This window comes from Scatophagus argus, chromosome 3 (genome assembly GCF_020382885.2).
Source record: "Scatophagus argus isolate fScaArg1 chromosome 3, fScaArg1.pri, whole genome shotgun sequence".
In the NCBI taxonomy this organism is placed as follows: domain Eukaryota; kingdom Metazoa; phylum Chordata; class Actinopteri; family Scatophagidae; genus Scatophagus; species Scatophagus argus.
In genome coordinates, this window is record NC_058495.1 from 23,880,426 (window position 1) to 23,900,628 (window position 20,203).

At 40.5% G+C, this 20,203-nt stretch overlaps 1 protein-coding gene across 6 annotated transcripts in view; it reads left to right on the forward strand.

Moving 5' to 3' along the window:
* Nucleotides 1-13,241, forward strand: part of epha8 (eph receptor A8) — an 81,121-nt gene extending 67,880 nt beyond the window's left edge. For 3 of the 6 annotated variants that reach the window (XM_046384870.1, XM_046384875.1, XM_046384874.1), the window contains 10 exons: nucleotides 1,007-1,139; nucleotides 3,529-3,596; nucleotides 3,916-4,041; nucleotides 4,577-4,762; nucleotides 5,955-6,016; nucleotides 6,739-6,966; nucleotides 9,940-10,089; nucleotides 10,182-10,372; nucleotides 11,263-11,421; nucleotides 12,928-13,241. In XM_046384870.1, coding sequence (XP_046240826.1) covers nucleotides 1,007-1,139; nucleotides 3,529-3,596; nucleotides 3,916-4,041; nucleotides 4,577-4,762; nucleotides 5,955-6,016; nucleotides 6,739-6,966; nucleotides 9,940-10,089; nucleotides 10,182-10,372; nucleotides 11,263-11,421; nucleotides 12,928-13,042 — 1,418 coding nt within the window. In that variant the 3' untranslated portion in view covers nucleotides 13,043-13,241. The remainder of the gene's footprint in view (nucleotides 1-1,006; nucleotides 1,140-3,528; nucleotides 3,597-3,915; nucleotides 4,042-4,576; nucleotides 4,763-5,954; nucleotides 6,017-6,738; nucleotides 6,967-9,939; nucleotides 10,090-10,181; nucleotides 10,373-11,262; nucleotides 11,422-12,927) is intronic. The other 3 variants (XM_046384871.1, XM_046384872.1, XM_046384873.1) reach the window with 3 other exon arrangements.
* Nucleotides 13,242-20,203: the final 6,962 nt, after the last annotated feature.

Sequence of the window (20,203 nt, forward strand, 5' to 3'; positions counted from 1 at the left end):
GGTCCTGGGTTAAAGCAGGTTGTCGGTGAGGCCAGTAACTGCCTCAGTCCACCCGCCTGTTCCACTGATCTGTGCATTGTTAGAGGGTCAGCAAAACTGCAGCCTGTCCCAGCTTCAAACAGCTGTGCACAGAGCTGGGTGGGGTAAAACACTTCAAGAGTCTGTCCACCTGAGGCAAGTACAACACTGAAAGTTAGGAATTACTAAAAGAAAAAAAAAACAACACACACACACACACACACATTTCTTCAAGCATTTTTCTTTCCTAATAGGGGATTTGGCAGATAACGTGCAGAGCAGACACTCGGTCTGCCAAGCTGAACCTCCTGCCTGGTTGGAGTCCCAGTGCTGTTTTATTGACTAATAGTCTCCCTTCATTCTGCTGCTCACTGGACCCCGAATCTCCTCCGCTTCATACTGATGCATTTTCAGTCTCTTAAAACAAGAGGGCTGCTCAGGCTCCACCAGCCTACGTGCTGAGTAATCAATAAGTCCTAAACTTTATGAAAAACAGACTGAGTAGCCTTTTTTGTCGTGTCCACCACCCAACTGCAAACAATTATGTGGTCTCTCAGTGCTGATCCCCTGACTTTTTAATCTAGCGCCACCGTGAGGTCAAATTTCAATTTGTCCCACACAGCAACACTGAGCCTGAAGTAATAACCTTTTGTTTGCCTTATAATGTTTTGTGTCATACAGTATGTCCATGTAGGTCTGTAAAACTGTGTACTTAAAGGTCAACAGCCAGGCTTTCAAAACACATGACCACAGTAGCTGAATATTTCCTACCTGTAATGCCACGGACAAACTTCCAAAATGCAAACAGAAGGTAATTAGAAGCTGCTGAGCTCTTTAATGAAGCTCCGCATTCTTCTATATCTTGTTTGACCAACAACACTGTACCTGCCTTCTGTGTTTGCCAGCATCTGTCAGTGTGTGTGTAAACTGCAGACAGTCGGTGGCATCTTTTCGGCAGCTAACACACTTAGTTTGTTTGTGTTTTCAGCTCCTCTGCGCTACAACACCATGACCATCATTTGGATCTGCATGGCCCTGCTGTCCTGCCTGGTCACCTTTCTGGCCATCATCATCTGCAGGAAACGGCAAGGCTACACTTTACCACACTACCCATCGCTGCTGTGTGTGGAACACTTTCTTACACTACTCTTACTGTGCCTCTCTCTGTGTAATGTTGCTTGTGATCAAATCCCAGTGTGCGTTGTATTTCTGCCTGCTTTTTTTCCTCGTGTAGTATCTGCAAGTAAGCTGCAAGTAAAAATGACAGTAAAGTTGTAGTCGGAGTGAAATTCTCCTAAAGGGAAACCTCAAATGTTATAAAGAAATGGAGAAGGATCTCATTGAAGCCTGTGTTTGAGAAGCTAAAATACCTTTTATCTCCTTTGTCATGTTGAAATGTTCAAAATGCCGCAGGGCCCAAATAATCAGTATGCTTTTCTATCAGTAATAAGGACAACGAGCAGAGAGGAGTTTTGAAAGCTAATGCCTTAGCTTCTCTCATCTCTTCAACCCTCCCTGTTTTCTCGCTGTCTTATTTAGCTAATTTCCTAACTTGTAATTTCCACCTCATTCTGGATTTAATTATGTTGATTCATGTCCAGTCGCTTGCAAGCCAAATGTTCCCACTTATCCTATCAGCCCCCCACCCCCCCCCTCCTCCCTTTTGATGTCTTCAACTTACATCTCTGTAGTGCTGCACCGAATAATTAATTTCATTGCACTTAATTAATTCATAGTTCAGTGCATATTAAGTTTTTCATATCCATTCTGTTTGAGGAGAAAAAAAAATATCATTGGAGGATTTAGAGATGCTATCCAGGCTAAATCATGCGGTGATGACGGCAAAGTCCATTATATTTAATGCTACTAAGATGGACGATGGAAAAAGAATGTCTTCACTGATGGCGCTTTAGTATTTAAAAGGCTCCCATTTAAGGAATACACTAACAACGGGGGAGATGGGCCCCTGGCCAACTTACTATTACACAAATGAGGAGGCGCCAACAAGTCCTTATGACAGAAGCCACCAGGGTCAGTTTCCTGTTTAAACCTGAATCATGATGTCTAATAGAAATAGAAAAGGTCTAATAGCAGCGAAGATTAATTAATGATCGATCACCTCAAATGAGTCTACTGTACTGACTAAATGACATTTTAATATTTCTGGCTGTGTCTAGTGTCCAGCTGTGACTCGAGACAGTGTAAGTTTCATCATCGTAGGCACATCACGAGTCACATCAGCAGTGAAATTCTCAGGCTCCCTCCAACAATGCCCAAACAATGTGTGTAAAAAGAAGGTTACACGTGTAAAATACACAGACATAAGATAATGCAGAGGTTAAAATATAGGAGTGGGATGCAATAAAATATAAGACAATAAAATACTGTGGTAGTGATGATGCACACCAGCTTGGATACTTGTGGATGACTTTTATGTCTCACTCTCTTCACTTTGTAAGACAATTTGCCCAAACCTGGTAAATTTGCATGCGGCAGCACCCCTGTCACCTGCAGCACTTGGTTTTTACTTTGTTGTTGGCAGCCAATCACTGGCAGTTGGAGCGAGTCAATGAATTAAGTAGGAAGGACAGCGTTCTTAAGGACTGTCAGAGTGGATGTCTCACCACCCTGTGCAGGTTTTAAAGAAAAAAGGTGCTTTTTAGACGTGAAGTTGAAACTGACTAAGAACTTCATTATTTCACTGACTGATATATTCCCTAAGGAGATGAAAGGCGACAGCAAAGGCCGTACAGAGTGAAATCCAAACAGTTTAAAGAAGCCGTGTTCACATATACAGACTCAAACACTGGTGAAGTGACAGGACATTGTGGAGCTGAGCCTCAACATGTGTGTTGTCACCAAGACTCAAAAAGTGTCCAGCAGCACAGACAGACACAGGAGGGGGTGGGGGGACGGGGGGTCTGTGGCCACCGGCCCTCGTTTTGATACCCACTGGAGACTGAAGCACAGAGCTGTTTTTATGCCACGTCCCTCCATAAAGGCCAGTCAGTCATGCTAACTCATCTGCCACTGTTGTATTTTACATTATAAACATACTGCAAGACCACAATAATATCACTTTCTAATCTGTATGTGTGAACAAGGTGTTAAATTTTTTATGTTTCCAGAATATACACAAAAAATGTTACTATTATTCTGTAAAAATTTCTTTTTCTTTTTTCCCTTGAAACGTTTCTGTTCCTTGACCTCTTCCCCTTTCTGTGTTGTTGCCAGTGGAAAACCTAATTACCAGGGAGAGCAGGTTGACTGGTTGTACTTTATAAATAACTGAGCATCGCTAAGTGATGAATGGCTTTAATTATTCATTATGAACAGTTATTGATTTATTAATTATGAGCTGTGGTTAGAGTTTGATAGTACAAATGTTTCACTGTTGTCCCGTATTCATCCCGCCGTATGTTTATGTGTGTGTGTGTGTGTGCGTGTGTCTGTGTTTGGATGACTGTCTGCGCGTGTGCTTGTACTTTGTGTGTGTTTGTACTGCTGTAGACACTGTGGCTACAGCAAAGCTTTCCAGGACTCGGACGAGGAGAAGATGCATTACCAGAACGGTCACGGTATGTTTGGCCCATTCCTCAATTATTACCAATAACAGATTAGATCACATTCCTCAAAGAGGCCGCATTTTCATCCCTGTGTAATAAAGTTCATCCTTAGAGCAAACAATTGTCATCACGCTCTGAGTGATTACGGGGGCACACGGGCCTCATTCCCTGCATGCTGAATAATTCTCTCCCTCCGTCCGTCTGCTTCTCTCCGCGAGTCATTTCTTCCCTTTCATCAAGTTTTCCCTCCACACACCGGTGACAGGGGCTCAGATGTGATGTTGCTCTCATTCTCCGGTATGTGACCAAATGCTAATGTTGTTTATCTTAGTGTCATTCCCTGACGCGAGGTTCTATATCGACCCGCACACATACGAGGACCCCTGCCAGGCGGTCCACGAGTTTGCCCGAGAAATTGAAGCTTCCAGGATCAAAATAGAGAAAATCATTGGTTCAGGTAAAACCATGAACTTGCGTTTGCTCACACACAAGCAGACACACACACACACACACACACAGGGTGAGAATCATTGGCTGAGCTAACTTAAAATCATTGGCCAGTGTAAAGGCTGTGGTGTGCAGCAGAGAGGAGGATGGCAGAGCGGAATCAGAGCGTTGCGTGGGGCTGTCAATCAAAGCTCCTCAGACAGACAGGGAATACTAACACTGTGTCAGCGCCACAATACGCCGTGCCAGATAGGACGACCGCACACGCACATGGAGAAATATAAAATACAGAACTGAGGGAGACAAATAACAGCAATCGCACAAGATAAGAATTAATGAGAAAGAAGCTGGTAATTATTAGCTTACGTCCAGTTTTGCACATGCGTGATATGTAGAACCTATAAGTGTTTTTCTTATCTAACCAAGAAAATTAACACATTCTCGTTTATAACCATTGCTGAAGGGGAGGTGGTGGCGCATCCAGTGAATACAGTGCATTAAAATTCAAGGTTGAATGTAACTCCTGCTGGATTGTATGTGTTTAGGGGAGTTTGGAGAGGTGTGTTATGGACGCATGAGACTCCCCGGGAAGAGAGACATCCCAGTGGCCCTGAAGACCCTGAAGGCAGGATACACAGAGAAACAGAAGAGGGACTTCCTGGCCGAGGCGTCCATCATGGCCCAGTTTGACCACCCCAACGTCATCCGCCTGGAGGGAGTGGTAACCCACAGTACGCTGATGCTAAAAATATATCTCACTGTTTTAAGATTATTGACTGCAAAGTAATAGTCATGACAGAAAATCTGGATTGTTACTGAGCAAGATAATTAACAGTGAAAAGGCAATTTTATGTTACATGCATGTCATAAGCTTCACTTGCTGTGTAATGTGTAATGCCAGGCAGGCTACAGGCAGCTGTTTGTTGTTGTTGACTGCTAACTTATGCTAACTATTCACATTTTGTTGGCTCATAGTTATTCTGTGGTGGACTTGGCCCGAAGAGTTTAAAGGAAAATGCCTCTTCAAACACCTGCCTCGTAAAGGGACATTTATTTAAACTGCAGTCATTTTTACTTGGCAGGGTAAAAGAGTAAAAGCACCTAAATGAGTCTGGTAATAGTTATATTATGCAGCTGCCTTTAAAACATGACTGACAGCTTGTGCTAGAGTATAAATGTGTCTTTGCTCGATTTTTATCCTAACCATATAAGGTGCAGTTTGGTGCAAAGTTTAGTTTACAACATTAGATATTTGCTGTAGTTAGCATGCTAACCAGCTAACACCCCCCACCAGCTTCAGCTGGGAGATTTATACAAGCATCAAGTTTGGCGAGTTTCAGAAACTCTCTAAGCATTTAAAACAAACTCACAAAATGTTAATATTCTTACACCCAATTTCCTTACTAAACAGAAAAAAAGTACAACTGCACACTTTCTGAAGTCAAGTTTCTCTCTTTTACCGAGCCAAGCTGAGTGTGAATGCCTCGTTAAGTCATCTCATATACTTGTTTTATACTCACAAGAAATGATTACAATATGTGAGACTACTGAATGCCACCGTCCATTAAACTTCACAGAGAGAAAGAAAAATGACTTTCTGAAGATTTAATATTAATGTCTTTTGTTTTATGTGGAGATGTCTCTCTGCTGTTCAGAATTTATTTGAATGTTCTGCAGCTGAGGCAGCAGCAACAACACATTCAGAAGTGTTTTTGTTTGTATGGCTTTTAACTCACCACAACGACCTTTTGAGTACACCTGAAACCCTGCTAAGATTTAGCATGTAGCGTGGAACTGGCACACAGCTATGGAAACCTCACCAAAAGGTTCAACATGCGCGTAACTGAGCACAAGTTGTAAACATGCTGTGTATCTGCAGTTTAACAAAGGAAAAGTTCAAAAGCTTCCTGTCTGCTTCCTCAGGCAAACCGGTGATGATCATCACAGAGTACATGGAGAACGGCTCTCTGGACTCCTTCCTCAGGGTTGGTATTCACACGTTGGGTTGAAGGGGATTTAAGCAGCAAAGGTTCCTGTTTGCTTTTAATTTTACCTCATTTTTTTTTCTTCACTGTTGAGAGTTTTTTCTGTTGTCTGCTAATGAGGCGGGTTTTTTTTTGTTTTGGTTTTTTTTTTGCTTCTGTGTTACGCCGTGACGGCTCTTGTTCATCGTCCATCTCCAGTGAAAACTAGCAACTTTTAAAAAGCTTTGATTTAAGATAAATGCATTCAATTTGATTTGACAAAAGGTCTGAGGTGGGATAATTTTCTCAGCACATTATGGAGAAGGAATGTAAAATGCAATGATCTCCAAATTTTGTGATGTATGTCTTCCTCGGAAGAGTGACATCACTTCCTGTGCATCAGAGTATTGCTGCCAATAGAAAGGCCCCAGCGGTTTAGAACAGCAAATGTGAAAGTTTTAATGAGATATAAGTTAAACATTGTATTACACTGACAATGTCAAACAGCTCCGGTATTTGCTTATATGGAAACACTGTGGATTATTACTTGAAAGCAAATCCCTGTCATGTTTTATTCTCTTATCTTTACTCTCTTCTCTATCTTGATTGAAATCTTGTCTATTATCAGTCTTTTCATCTTCTCTGCTGCTATACCATCACATTTTTTTTTGATCTGTCCTTAAAACTCTTTGACTCTCTCCTTCCTGATCCTTCTTTTCCTTTTCTTCCCTGCCTTCCCGTAGAGACACGATGGCCAGTTCACCATCATCCAGCTGGTGGGGTTGCTGCGTGGCATTGCAGCCGGTATGACCTACCTGTCTGACCTGGGCTACATCCACAGAGACCTGGCTGCACGCAACATCCTGGTCAACAGCAACCTGGTGTGTAAGGTGTCTGACTTCGGCCTGTCCCGAGTACTGGAGGATGACCCCGACGCTGCATACACCACCAGTGTGAGTTTTCACATTGAGGCAAGCATTGATACAGCACACACGCACACACACACATTCACACACACACAAGTACAGCCCTTTAAGAGTCTCAGTGAGGGAAAATCATGACTAATGAGACTGAAACAACAAACAGTTTAAAATATGCACAAACCTGAAAAGAATTAATGTTTCTGCTTGTAAAGATGTTGTACACTATATAGACAAAAGTATCCAGACACACTTCTTTATGGGGCTGTTTCTCAAGGTTTGGGCTCAGCCCCTGACTTCCAGTGAAGGGAAATCTTAACGCTTCAGCATACCAAGACATTTTGGACAATGCTATGCTTCCACCTTTGTGGCAAGTTGAAGGCCCTTTTCTATTCCAGCATGACTGTGCCCCAGTGCACAAAGCAAAGCTCCATAAAGACATGGTTGGATGAGTTTGGTGTGGAAGAACTTGACTGGCCCACACAGAGCCCTGACCTCAACCCCATCCAACACCTTTGGGATGAACTGGAACAGAGATTGTGAGCCAGGCCTTTTGGTCCAACATCAGTGTCTGACCTCACAAATGTTCTACTGCATGAATGGGTGAAAATTCCCACAGAAACACATGTTGTGGAAAGCCTTCACAGAAGAGTGGAAGCTGTTAGAGCTGCAAAGAGGGGGGCAACTCCATATTAATATCTATGTGTTTAAGAATGTGGTGTAATAGTCAGATGTCCCAGTACCTTTGTCTATGTAATGTATGTACAGCTAACTTATATCAAAATGATCACAATGGGCTCCATTTAGATCTTCAAGAGGCTCTTCAGTGATTCAGTAATGCACGTCAAAAATAGGGGGACTCACAAATGACAATAAAAATAGTAAAACCTTAAGCAGCTGAGGCTGACATATCCTGACTTTGGGCTGCCTGTATGGATGAAAGCTCCAAAATGAATGTTATTAATGTCATAAGATCCTATTCGGGCACATCATATCTTCATACTTTGTGAATTTAACGGGCAAGTAAGAATATATTTGTTATTCTTATAAAGCCTTTAAATAAGAAAACAGTTGAACTAAAATCCTGCCAATAAAGTGGCAGGCATCAAGACAAGTGGAACTCCATGAAAGCAATAAAAACACAAGTGAAGTCACATGAAAACAACAGCAAAGTAAAACCATCTCTGTAAGTGCTCCAGTGGAGTACGGCCCAGTATTAAACCTGCAGCCTGATGGGAACAAATTTATTAAGTCTTAACCAATTCAGTTCAATTCAATTCAGTTTTATTTATATAGCACCTTATATGTACCATCAAAATTGTCTCTAGGTGCTTTACAGAAACCCAGAGCCTGAACCCCCGAGCAAGCAGACAGTGGCAAGGAAAAACTCCCTTCTAACAGGAAGAAACCTTGAGCAGGACCCGGCTCACATGGGAGAACCATCCTGCTGATAGTCTGCTGGGTGAAGGGGGGGAAGAAGAGGTAGACAGGACAGAGAGGATGAAAGAGAGAGAGAAAGAAACATACATGCAATAAACATCCTACATTACAAAGGAAAAACCAAAAGCAAGGCCAAAGCAACTGCATCCAGAGTCTGTTGTTATCACCTCACAGTGCACACAGATGGAAATCAGCATTTGACACATCTTGTCTGTTGCAGTCTATTAAAGCACGACAGTCAGATTACAGACAGCAAGGTGATTACGTGCAGCACCACTCAGACATTCTGAAGGGGAGAATATCTGATATTACAGATGCTTTAGCATCATTACAACACATCTCGAATTAATGGATGAAAATCAATACTGATCACATCACTGCCTGGAAATGTGAAAGCAATGAATAAAACTGCCTAATCTATAGAATGTGACAGCAAAGTCACTTTGAGGAACCTGAAAGTGTCGCGATCCTGCGTCACAGTTAAAGACAGGAAGTCTTCAACCGTTAATGTTTAGCACGACGCCATGTGTTTATTATTTACTATTTACTGCATAACATCCTCTTAATTAGTTTCATTGTTGCAGATTAATCCACTCAACAGTCTATGAAATCAAAATTAGCCACACTCATCAGCTGCATCATGCTGTTTACCACATTAGAACAATAATATACTGTCCATAGTAAGACTATGAATGGTACTGGTCAACATCAGTGTGTTATTTTAACTACATTTTGCTGTCAATACTTCTGCACTTTTACTTGTATTTTACTTGTGATTTGACCACATAAAAGTCATGAGACAAAAGATGGTTCGTAGGGATGAGGGGAACTTGTGGGTTCAACACTACGAGCGAAGGCTTTCACACCACACAGTTGTTTAATCCCTTGTTGGTATAAAAATATCAGTTTGTGTAGCTTTGAGTTAAGGATCTGAATGTTTCTTGCACAACTGATTAAACAGCCTCAGAGTGCATTCGCACATTCGACACGCACATACGATCCCATGTTGAAATAAAATAAAATAAAACTGCCCAGAGTTATATTTGAACAGTCATGGTTGAAGTGTCTTTCTGAGGATTACCTCCCAGGTAAATGATGAGTCTGAGGAGTTGTCTTTTTCACCCTCCCCACTTGGACTGAAACGATACCAGCAGCTTTGTTTATTGCATTTCTCTTACTGTCAACAAATTCCAGAAAAAGGCCAAAGCTTGCGACCTGTGACAGTCTGAAGGTGTGAAAACAGTTTGTAGTGAACAGTAGTAGTTTTGAGCACACCTTTCTCAAAAGAGAGAAAACTGGTAATTTGTTGGGGGCTATTTTCAACAGTGGATTAACATTCACCGCTCGAGTGAGTATTTGAATCTGCAGGATCTGGTGTTAAGTCAAAATGAACTGCAATGTGTGTGAAAACTACTGAATGATTTTGTTTTTGTTACGGGATGTGTTGACAGTGATAAGAAAATAATAGAATACAGTCAGACCATAAACTGTGGATCATGAATTTGATTCTCTAACCACAAGTCTTCTAAACCTGTCTCAGAGAGCCTGATACACCTCGGTCAAACTTCTTTATGTTCCTGACAGGGCGGAAAAATTCCTATCCGCTGGACGGCCCCTGAGGCCATCGCCTACAGGAAGTTCTCCTCCTCCAGTGATGTGTGGAGCTACGGAGTGGTCATGTGGGAGGTGATGTCTTACGGAGAGCGACCATACTGGAATCTCACCAACAGAGATGTGAGTGCTACTTGTTGACCATGTCTGACCCTCAGTGTAACTCCAGAGCAGGAACTGTAGTTTCTCATCCATATTTTGCGGTACATGTGCAGGTGATCAAATCTGTGGAAGAGGGCTACAGGCTGCCTGCTCCTATGGGCTGCCCTGCTGCTCTGCACACCCTCATGCTCGACTGCTGGCAGAAGGATCGCAACGAGAGGCCACGCTTTTGCCAGATAGTCACCGTTCTTGACAAGCTAATCCGCAACCCAGAGAACCTGAAGTCCATGGACACACTCTGCAGGTGGGTGGGCCGCAGAATGGCTTCATTTTTACAGTGAAACCCCGGGTGCATTGTGTCCCATGCCGAGAAGTCTTTTGATTTAATTTGGCATGACAGTTCGCCAACATTTAATCAAATATTGGTTCATGTGATTAGCAGATTAAGCTGCAAATCAAAGCAAGACACCATCTGTGAGGGGCTAAGAAGATGGTCTGCTGGACAATATACAGTGACAGACTGTTAGGCTACTAAGTAACTGTTCTGGTGCAGGAGGCAGCGTAAATCCAATCTCATCCAGCTGCTATCAAACATGAGCGCAGTGGGATAAAGTTGCAGCCTGAAGTTTCCCTCAAAGTTCTCTGGCAGATGAAGCAAGCGGTCGTGTTCGTTTTCCGATAAGCTCATCTCTGATAGACGCGTCGCGTGTTAAGTAAGAGCCTGGCTGTGATATTGACATTGATCCATGGTGAATCTGGGAGCAGTTTGAGAGGACACCCGAGCTGAAGCTGGACCCGTGTAAATTGCTCTGTTCAGATCCCAGGTCCTGCGGAGTCAGTGGTGCATGGCACTGTCTGTCCGTCTGTGCGTGAGGCGAGAGAGGTACCAGGAGGAGGAAGAGAGAGGGGAGACGGAGGATTGCTCCCTGTATTAATCTACCCAAAGCAGCCATCCTGCAACCACAGCAGTCACCGCTTCTCTATCATTTTAACTGCTATTGATTTTCTGCCTCAGCTACCAGCGAATTTCAAAGCCGCCCTTTCCCCCGGTTGCTCCTTCTCTCACTCACTTTTTGACTCTTTTCTCCTTTTTGGCCTTCCTATAACTAATCTTTTTGTCTTCCCATTCATCTTCCTCTCTCTCTCACTCTCTCTCTGTCTATCTGTGGCCATCTGTCTTTCTCGCGGTCACAGTTTAAGCAGTCCTCCGCTGATGGAGAGAGCTATCCCAGACTTCAGTAGCTGTAACTCAGTAAACGAGTGGCTGGACACCATAAAGATGAGTCGCTACAAGGAACACTTTGCAGCAGGGGGGTACCACACTCTGGGACACGTCATAGGCATGAACCAAGGGTAAGTACTGACCATGATGCAGAGTGATAACTCACAGGCGATGGTGAGCTGTTAGCCGTTGGCAGTAGATGGACACTGGGAGCTTAAAGAACTTGCAAGCTGAGGAGTTGTAGCTTCAGCACACTTTGATCGCTATGGAACTGCGCCAAGTAAAAACAGAAAACAGAGATAAAATCAGTTTGACTGGCTGTCGTGTTTCTGGACTCATTTTCTTAGATAATTACCACATCCACGGTTCCATCTAATTGACGTCTTCTTCTGAGCCCAGTCACAAACACAATAAACCCTCCCATGTTGCCTTTATATAAGAGCAAGGGGTCAGGATCGTTTCTATTTCTATTTCTATTTCCATTGCCTTCAAATCCGTCCTTCAAGACTATTATCACACACATGATCACATCTTCTCCACTAATGTGAAAACTATTCTCGTTCTCTTGCAGCAAATTGTGAGGCAGGATCTTAAATACTAGCAAGTAATGTAGTCATTTGTGCTGGCCACTGAGAAATAAAAGCCAGATAGAAGGAAAAAATGGATGTGCTGTGGGTGGAATTACCTGCTTACCTGCTGAACAACAGAATAATGTCATACTCACCAGTCTGAATTTCTCCTTCACTAAGGGTGCTTTGACACCCGTAGTTCAGTTAATTTGCCCAGATCAAGGGAGAAAATGATTGCATTATTGTTCCTGTTCACACTGACGTCTTTACAAATGGCCACATGAAAGAGTAAACATGAAGTTATACAGAATGACAGGTGTAAAAGAACTGGCTACAAGCATCATTAGTATTAATAGAGTGCAAATCAACCACATGTTCATAACATATAATGACTGGCAGGTGGACATGGAACAGTGCAATGTTCATTTTGGGCTTATTACTGTCACACACATTTTAATGATCTTAATAAACTGACAAAGAACACAGAGGAGGATACAAGCAAAGCAGTTTTAACAACTTCTGATCTATTAATCAAGAAAGATGCCCGCACTGAAATGCATGTGTTGCATGATTATCCAATGATTTGCACAACTGTATGCATGTTTTTACAGACCATTTACAACATCACTTAATCACTTTTTGAACAGATTTTGCAATTAGCAGATGGATGTAATAGTAAATTAGGCTTTGACTAAAGCCTGCTAAAATCACATATCTGCCACCATAAAAACCAAGTCCGAGACCACTCTTTCTTGGCAATCTCAGCGTCCTTGTTATGTACCGCATCAGAGCGCGCAACTGGTGACTGCAAATGATGCTATCAGAACAGCAAAAGTGAGCCAAAACGGTTTAGTTGTGGCCCACATAGCTTAACAGTCGACTGAAACTCACTATAAAGTTCTCGATGTCGAGGGGGGCTGCAGACTAAAGTGATAATTCTAAACATTATCTGAGAAGGTAATTTATGTCCTGACAAATATCATTGTTCCATCATGCATCACTAAACCTTGTTGTTTTATTTTTTGTTTTATAACCAAAATAAACTTCAGTTTGTGTTTGTGTGTGCAGGGACATCCAGAGGCTCGGGGTGACACTGATGGGCCACCAGAAGAAGATCATGACCAGCGTCCAGCTGATGAGGGCACAAGTCCTGAACAAGAGTGTGCCATCTGTGCACGTATAACTCCAACATCGAGATTTCTTTCTGCTGAAATCTAGAAACCCTGGCTTCTTTAAGGTCTAAAAGGGACTCCGATCTGATAAAAGGGAGAAGAAAACATGTGGGAGACAAGACTATACAAGACTTTTTCCTCAAGAAATTGAAGAACAAAATGTGAAAGAGTTTAACTATGGAACAAGTAAACATGACTTCTTTGGGACAAGTCTGACCTTTCATTTTTATTTCCTATCCAGTTACATTTTCTGAGTTTAAATGTCTTGTTTATAAAGGGAAAGACTGCCTTAATTACCACAAATTATTTTAATTTTATTGTCTACAAAGAGAAGATAATTTATCAATCATGAATTTATCAGAGAAATATGAACGGGGCGATAGCAAGAGTACATAGAGTGAAGTAGAGGGTGGAGGTGGAGAGGCGTGGTGTTGTCAGATGTTTTGATGACACTCGCTGCAGTAACAGCTTGCGGAGAATGAGGCCTAGAATGAATCTCGAGTCAGATAAAGAGGAGTAAAATGAGATAGGGCTCACCCGAGTTGCCAGATCGTCTCCACAGCGGAGAAGACCTACTTCACCCCAGGCTATTAATACCAACAACAGGCACATTTCTCCGCCGTCCAACCATGATGAATGACCCCAGGAGAGCCCAGGAGCCCTCTGTCCAGTTTGAAGCTGCATGGCGCACAACTACTGTACTTGGAAGATGTGTATGATTCTGGTGCACTTTATTCTACAATCTCTCTGTGTTGGGAAGGCTTTGCAGTCGTGTCACAAATCTCCTCTCAGCCAGGACTGTAGCCACAATGTTGGTCTGTTAGAGAATTAGCTGTTTGGAAATATGACATAAATAAATACTAACTATACAGTGTAAAATCCCAAAAAGAATAATCTAACATTCATTAGTATTATAAGTAGCTCACCCATTAAATGTCCCAGTTCTTGTCACTGTGACAGTAAACTGAAAAGGAAATATATGTAAACTACATGCACTATGTGTTTACATGTGCATACAAAATAATATCGGCAGTTTTAAATATTGTGTTAAAGACAGCGTTTTCATTATGTTTGTATATGTTTATATATATATATATATATATATATATATATATATATACCTCCCATTTCAAATTTAGTTCAAAAGCATTGGTTATTTAAAATACATTTCAAATAAGGTTTAAATGTGCAGCAAATATATTTTAAATGCAGTTAAAACCAATTTTAGTTTGGAGTGTGAAAGTTTGTTGTTGATCTTGGCAATAGTAGTTTGATAAATTGATCTTAACTACAGTTGTAATGGTTGACTTATTTAGTTAACTTATTGCCACTTAGTATGTACAAGTGCTTTTCTAAGTTCCACACTTAGAGTAACTAACGGCAAATCAAACCAGCAAACTTAAAGAGCTGGTGAAGAATTATGATGTGGTTGGGGTTGAAATCTCCAGAAAGTGGACCCTAAGTTAAGATTCATTTCTCAGACTCCTTTCTATCTCTCTAGTTTACATATGTTTTAAACTGCTTTAAAAAAATCTATTTCAAATGTATTCTTTAATATATTCAACTTATTTTCGAGGCATGTCAGGCTACATGCTTTTCCTTCATTACTTTCAGCATTTGGAAGATCCTGTTTATCAGAAATGTATTTGAAATCTATGATGGCCTAAACAGACATCAGTTAACATTTGGTTTTTGATCTTTTTGTTAGTTAAGTGACTGGCAGCTACCTCACGAAAGCAAAGCAGCTGCCATTAATGTTAGCCGACAACTAGATGCTAACTGTAGCTTCTACTACAATATCTAGTGTGCAAGCTAGGCGTGCAACATGAGACATGCCATTTAGCTGAGCAGATTTTGATTTGTTAGCTAACTGCTGTTAAATATCAAAACAAAAAATATCAGTCAGACATTTTTGTGAAGAAAACATCAGTAAAAGAAGGCGGCACTAAATATTTCTGTAAAGTTATGTTTCAGCACTAAACAGCACCTGGTTACAGTGATTGTCCAAGGCCTACAACATGGCTGCCATGAATTCTTATCAAAATAAAGTAGCCCAAAATGCTAAATTTTTACAACACTTTTATATTTCTTGAAAATTTCCCTTGAATATTAATTATCACAATTTCTATAGTATCCTTAAAATTCCTATATTAAAACTATTCCTATGGTATTAAGCCAATATAAATACAGTATAATAGACATATTTTTAGCTTTCAACCAAAATTAGACATATATTGAGTCAATACTCAACTATACCCACGTGGTTGTTTTTAACATCTTTTGAGTAATATTTTGCTGGGGGGGTGTGTTACACCTGAAAGCCCTCTCACTGTCGTGGCATTTCTGAACACGAATGGTACAGAAGCCTGTTTAATTCAGTGGATGTTTTGGGATCAACATCAGCACTAGTGCCATTTAGTGCAATAATTCTGTACCCCAGAGTGCATATCTGAACACATCTTTAGTGTGAATGCTGGAAATATAGTACACATAAGCTACACAGACTGTAAAATAAAGTGTTACTTCTGATTAAATGTGATTACACTGTTTGCCTCAGTGTTGATGAAAAGGTGAAGAACATGTAAGTAGAATGTTTATATCTAAATGCTCTCAAAAGTACATAATCAGCCCTAATTTATAATCCCCTCCGTGCCATCAAGAGAATGTCTTTTTCTTGTGCACCTCGGTAGGTTTTCCTCTAGATGATTGATGTCAGTTTTTATTAGAGAAGAACCTCATTATATTTCTTGAATATGTATCATAGTGGCATTTCACTAGGTTTTTTTTCACACTGGACTTGAACTGAAAACCCATATTTTATAAAGTTAGGATATGTTTTTGCTAGATGAATTGATTTATAATGTATACAGCAAGTTCAGTCACTGGAAGGAAGAAAAAACAAAAAACAACAACCGGATTTATTCACATTTCATTATTTATTCATACTACTCATTTGTTTTCCAAATAATACAGCTCCGAGAGGTTTTATTACAGTTGATGAATCATCCTTGTTGCTAATGATAAATGTGCAAACTGTCCATAAATACACAATAAAGGAACGTTTGTCTGTGTGTGACTGCAACAGTGATTTTCCGACCATGTCTAATACAGCAGAGATGATGTGCGACCATACTTCAGTTCCACTAGCTTTTGGTTCTCAATGTATGCAAATTCTAATCCTCATGGTTGTTGAATGCGAGCAGAATGATTATTGTTTTATGTTGGTTTAAAGCTGCACCGCTTCATTTTATATGCTCACAATGGAGCAAATGAAAATGTTAAAGGTGTTATGGTGACACAACATGGAGAGCTACAAACTAGACTAACTAACCTCCAACAAGCCCACTCTTCCTTGATATGCAAATCTAGATGCATAAAGTTTATAGTACTTTATTGCACACAGTTGATACTGAATATCAGTAAGAGTGTTAACAGTCGAATGATAGTCGCATATCTATGTTTCCATAGCCACAGTTTAGTTTAAGATTTCAAGAACTGTCTGAAATTTAGTTACCTGATTCCATCTGGTTTCACTGATAATTGTATGATTGGGGTTCCTTCTGCACAACAATCAGAACTAGATATGTAGAAGGGAAGCCAGCTTAAACCAGTGGCAGGGCTTTAGCACTTGATATGTTCTGAGCTGAGACTGCAACTCTGCCCAAAAGTCAGCTGTGAATAATAATATTCATTTACCACTTACTAAAATAAACTTCATTCACCTGCTGAAGCACTCATCGCCCGTGCATGGGATTTTCTATAGATCCATCTGGACAAACATGAAAGAAATCAGCATGTGGTCCTGAATGAATCTGACAGCCCACAGAGAGAGATTTGCTTGAGAAGTGGTGCATCACTGAAGCAAACGCCTCACATGGTCCAAAGATCATTTGTAATGAATATTTTTTCCTGTGATCAGAGAGGGCAGAGCTCAAGAAATTTCATCTAGGATTCATCTCTGACAAAGAAGACCATCATTACTCGGTTTGGTTGATAACATACAAGAAGCATATTTATATTCACCCTGAGGTGTTTGATCAGGAGTCAATCTGAACTTTGCAGCACCATAACTCTCACTCTGCAACACTCAGGTTGAAAACAATTGACTTTGACTTCCTTAATGCTCATTGCTGTGTTTTTGACTAAATTGCTTTTTTTTCTGTGGGAATGAGACCTGACCCAGCTCTGAAACATCATTTCGAGCTCGGCCTGAATAGAGAATGGGCCTGATGAATCTGTGTCTGAGTAATTGTCCTTTCCTTCACCTTAGGAGGGCTGTTAGGAGATAATCCTCTCCTTGGTGAAACAAGACCTAACACAACATCATTAATCTCATTACTAAGGCCGTGTTGCTTTGTTGCCACCGAGTCCCACGCCCAATTATCAGCCACAGCCCTGTCCCCATGACGATGCCAAGTTCCGCCCATCGCTAACGACCATCTACACTGTCCCCTGATTGACTTCACTGAGCTGATAGCACTTTGTATGTGCAATCAGACGCCCTCCAAGCCTTGGCTGTGTCCGTGTCCTTGTGTCCCCCGGATGTCCCACGGCTTACTGTGCAGCTAGGACAAAGCTGATCACGACAAGAGTGGTTCTGGCATTTCTTATCGCCTCACAGCAGGTCCACATCATGAGGGAGTGGAAGACAATGCAGATGGATTTGAACGCTCAAGCATTTGAAGTTTGTTTCTATCGTATAATGGCCACAATACAAAATCATTAACCAGCTTTCAAATCTGTGTAAATCTCTGCACAGTCATAATGAAGTTTTTGTGAACAAACTTGGAACAATGCATGTGTATATCATGCCATGTTGTAATTCCACCAGTATATTTCATCAAGAAGCAGTCACTGGGGTTTACCTGTCAGTTCGCTCTGCCTGATGATACAGACAGCGTTAGTTTTGTTTTTTCTAATCTTTACACTCCTGTGAGGGGACTTTTCCCTAAACAAAACACATAATATCTTTCAGCTCTTCTATTTTAGTACACTTTATCTGACAGAATGGCAAAAAAGGTGTGCAAGATCATCACCAGCTTGCTTTTATTGGACTGACCTGCCATTGTTGCACAAAATGTGATTTAGACGCTGTATGGGAGGAAGGGAATGCTCAGTATTCAAAAGCAAACTGTTGAATAAGCCTAAAGCTCACACAGTTCAGTGTGAGGCCACACTGACTTTAAAAAAGAAAGAAAAAGCAGTAACATAGAAGCATAAAATTATGCGCAGTGCATTCTGTGCATCCTCCTCTGGAAAATAAATGACTTCTGGATGTGAGCCAGAGAAAGTGGGATTCCCCCTCATTCTGGGGTTTATTCTGGGTCAAATTACCAGTCAGTGCGTTTGCATGCACTTTGGTGTCTGTAACCACAGACAGATTTCTTGTGAATGTGGATTCCTTAATTGATTAGTAGTTAAGACCAAAATGATTCGAGGACTAGAATCATCCAGGAGAAAGCAGATCTCCTTGTGATGTAAAAGCAGCTTTCCAATAAGGTTTTTTTAAGCATGCGTCTGACAAATACGTCAAACAGGGGACGTGTCATTGCTGCAGCAGTGGAGGTCAATTAAACCCAGCAATACACTCACCGTGTCAAAAAAATTCATTTTAAGGCGGACAGGTGTGATTTTTTTTTTTCATGAAGCAGTTCAAACAATAATAAGAGTGAGAACATTTTATATTTTTATTTTGTGATAATTTAATGCAGATTTATGAACGCACAAAACAGTAATTAACCTTTCCATTCATTTGAAATAAATAAGTAAAATAAAAATCAATAATAAACAGTAATTTGAAAGAACAGACAAGAAAAGAGTAGAAGTAAAACATGGAAAAAGTAAACATGGAAAAAAAGTGAATATACAGAGAGAATAAAAGAAACTGGAAAGTACAAATGCATGCATTACTATTATTATACAGTTATTAATTAACTGTCACAGAAAAGAAAATAATTAAATGTAATTTCTTTGGTTTAACTTGACATCATATGACAGGATATGCCACGATCTCAGTAATCGTCACAGCAGACAAAATAAGTTTTCTATGCACCATTTTGAGTAAACATTATTATATTATGCACATATTCATGACTGTAAATAGGCCATATATAATTCATGAGGTACACAGAGACCGACAAAATAAATATAAATACATAAATTCAGAAGATACTTAAGTATCAACATAGTGCTGAGTCCTTTGGATTCTGTTGCTGCCACAGTGATGTGGATGCAGTGAGGTCATGGTGTTATTTATTGATTTATTTTTTCAACACAGAAGGAGACAAAGGAATGTGTTGAATCTGTTGAATCTGTTCTTCACAGCCACGACAGCTTTTCTTCACACTTAATACTCACTTTGTCCTGCATTGTGCTCGTCTGAAGGCTCTAAGTGTCAGCATAAGTGTTTACCAAATAGCTCATGTGTGCCGATGAATGAATAGTAATCACTGTGTAAATGTTTGCCACATGGTAACAGATTTAAAGCTGCCCAAGTCCAATTATTCATGTTGTTTGTTCAGAATGAATTGCATTAAGTCATTATGTTGACATAAAGATTTTAATCAGACTCCGCTGCTGGACAGTATTTCTGTCACAGCATAAACAACACATGTTGTTGAGCTCGAGCTGAAACACCGTCTCAATTACCGAGCACCTTTTAACAATCATTAAGTCATTAAACTGACATAAAGATTGTCATCATACATGTCGGACATGTTTGACTCCTGTTGCTAAAGTGGATAAATATCAGTTTGAATTTGAAAATGGTTTTACTTACAGCAATTCTCTCTAAAAGCACCTGTCCATCCATGACAGTATAATAAGTACATGACATTTAGCATTCTGCAGACCGCATATTTCATATTTTTACATTTGTCTGCCTGCAATAGAAAAACAATGACAATCATTATAAAATTCAAGTCACATTCTTTATCGATTTCTCTGTATCTATGTATATCTATTTCACCATCTATCTATCTATTTCTCTTGGTTTATGTACAGTATTTATTTTTGCTTTAACAGTATTAGCCTTAGATTGAACTTTGATGCACATCAGTCAATGTAGATAATCAATAAAAGAGAAGAAACAGAATCCCTAACACAGGGAATAAACTCTTGACCATCCCAGGGAGGGTGGCCTAATTTTTAAATCAGTTAAAAATAAAAAATAA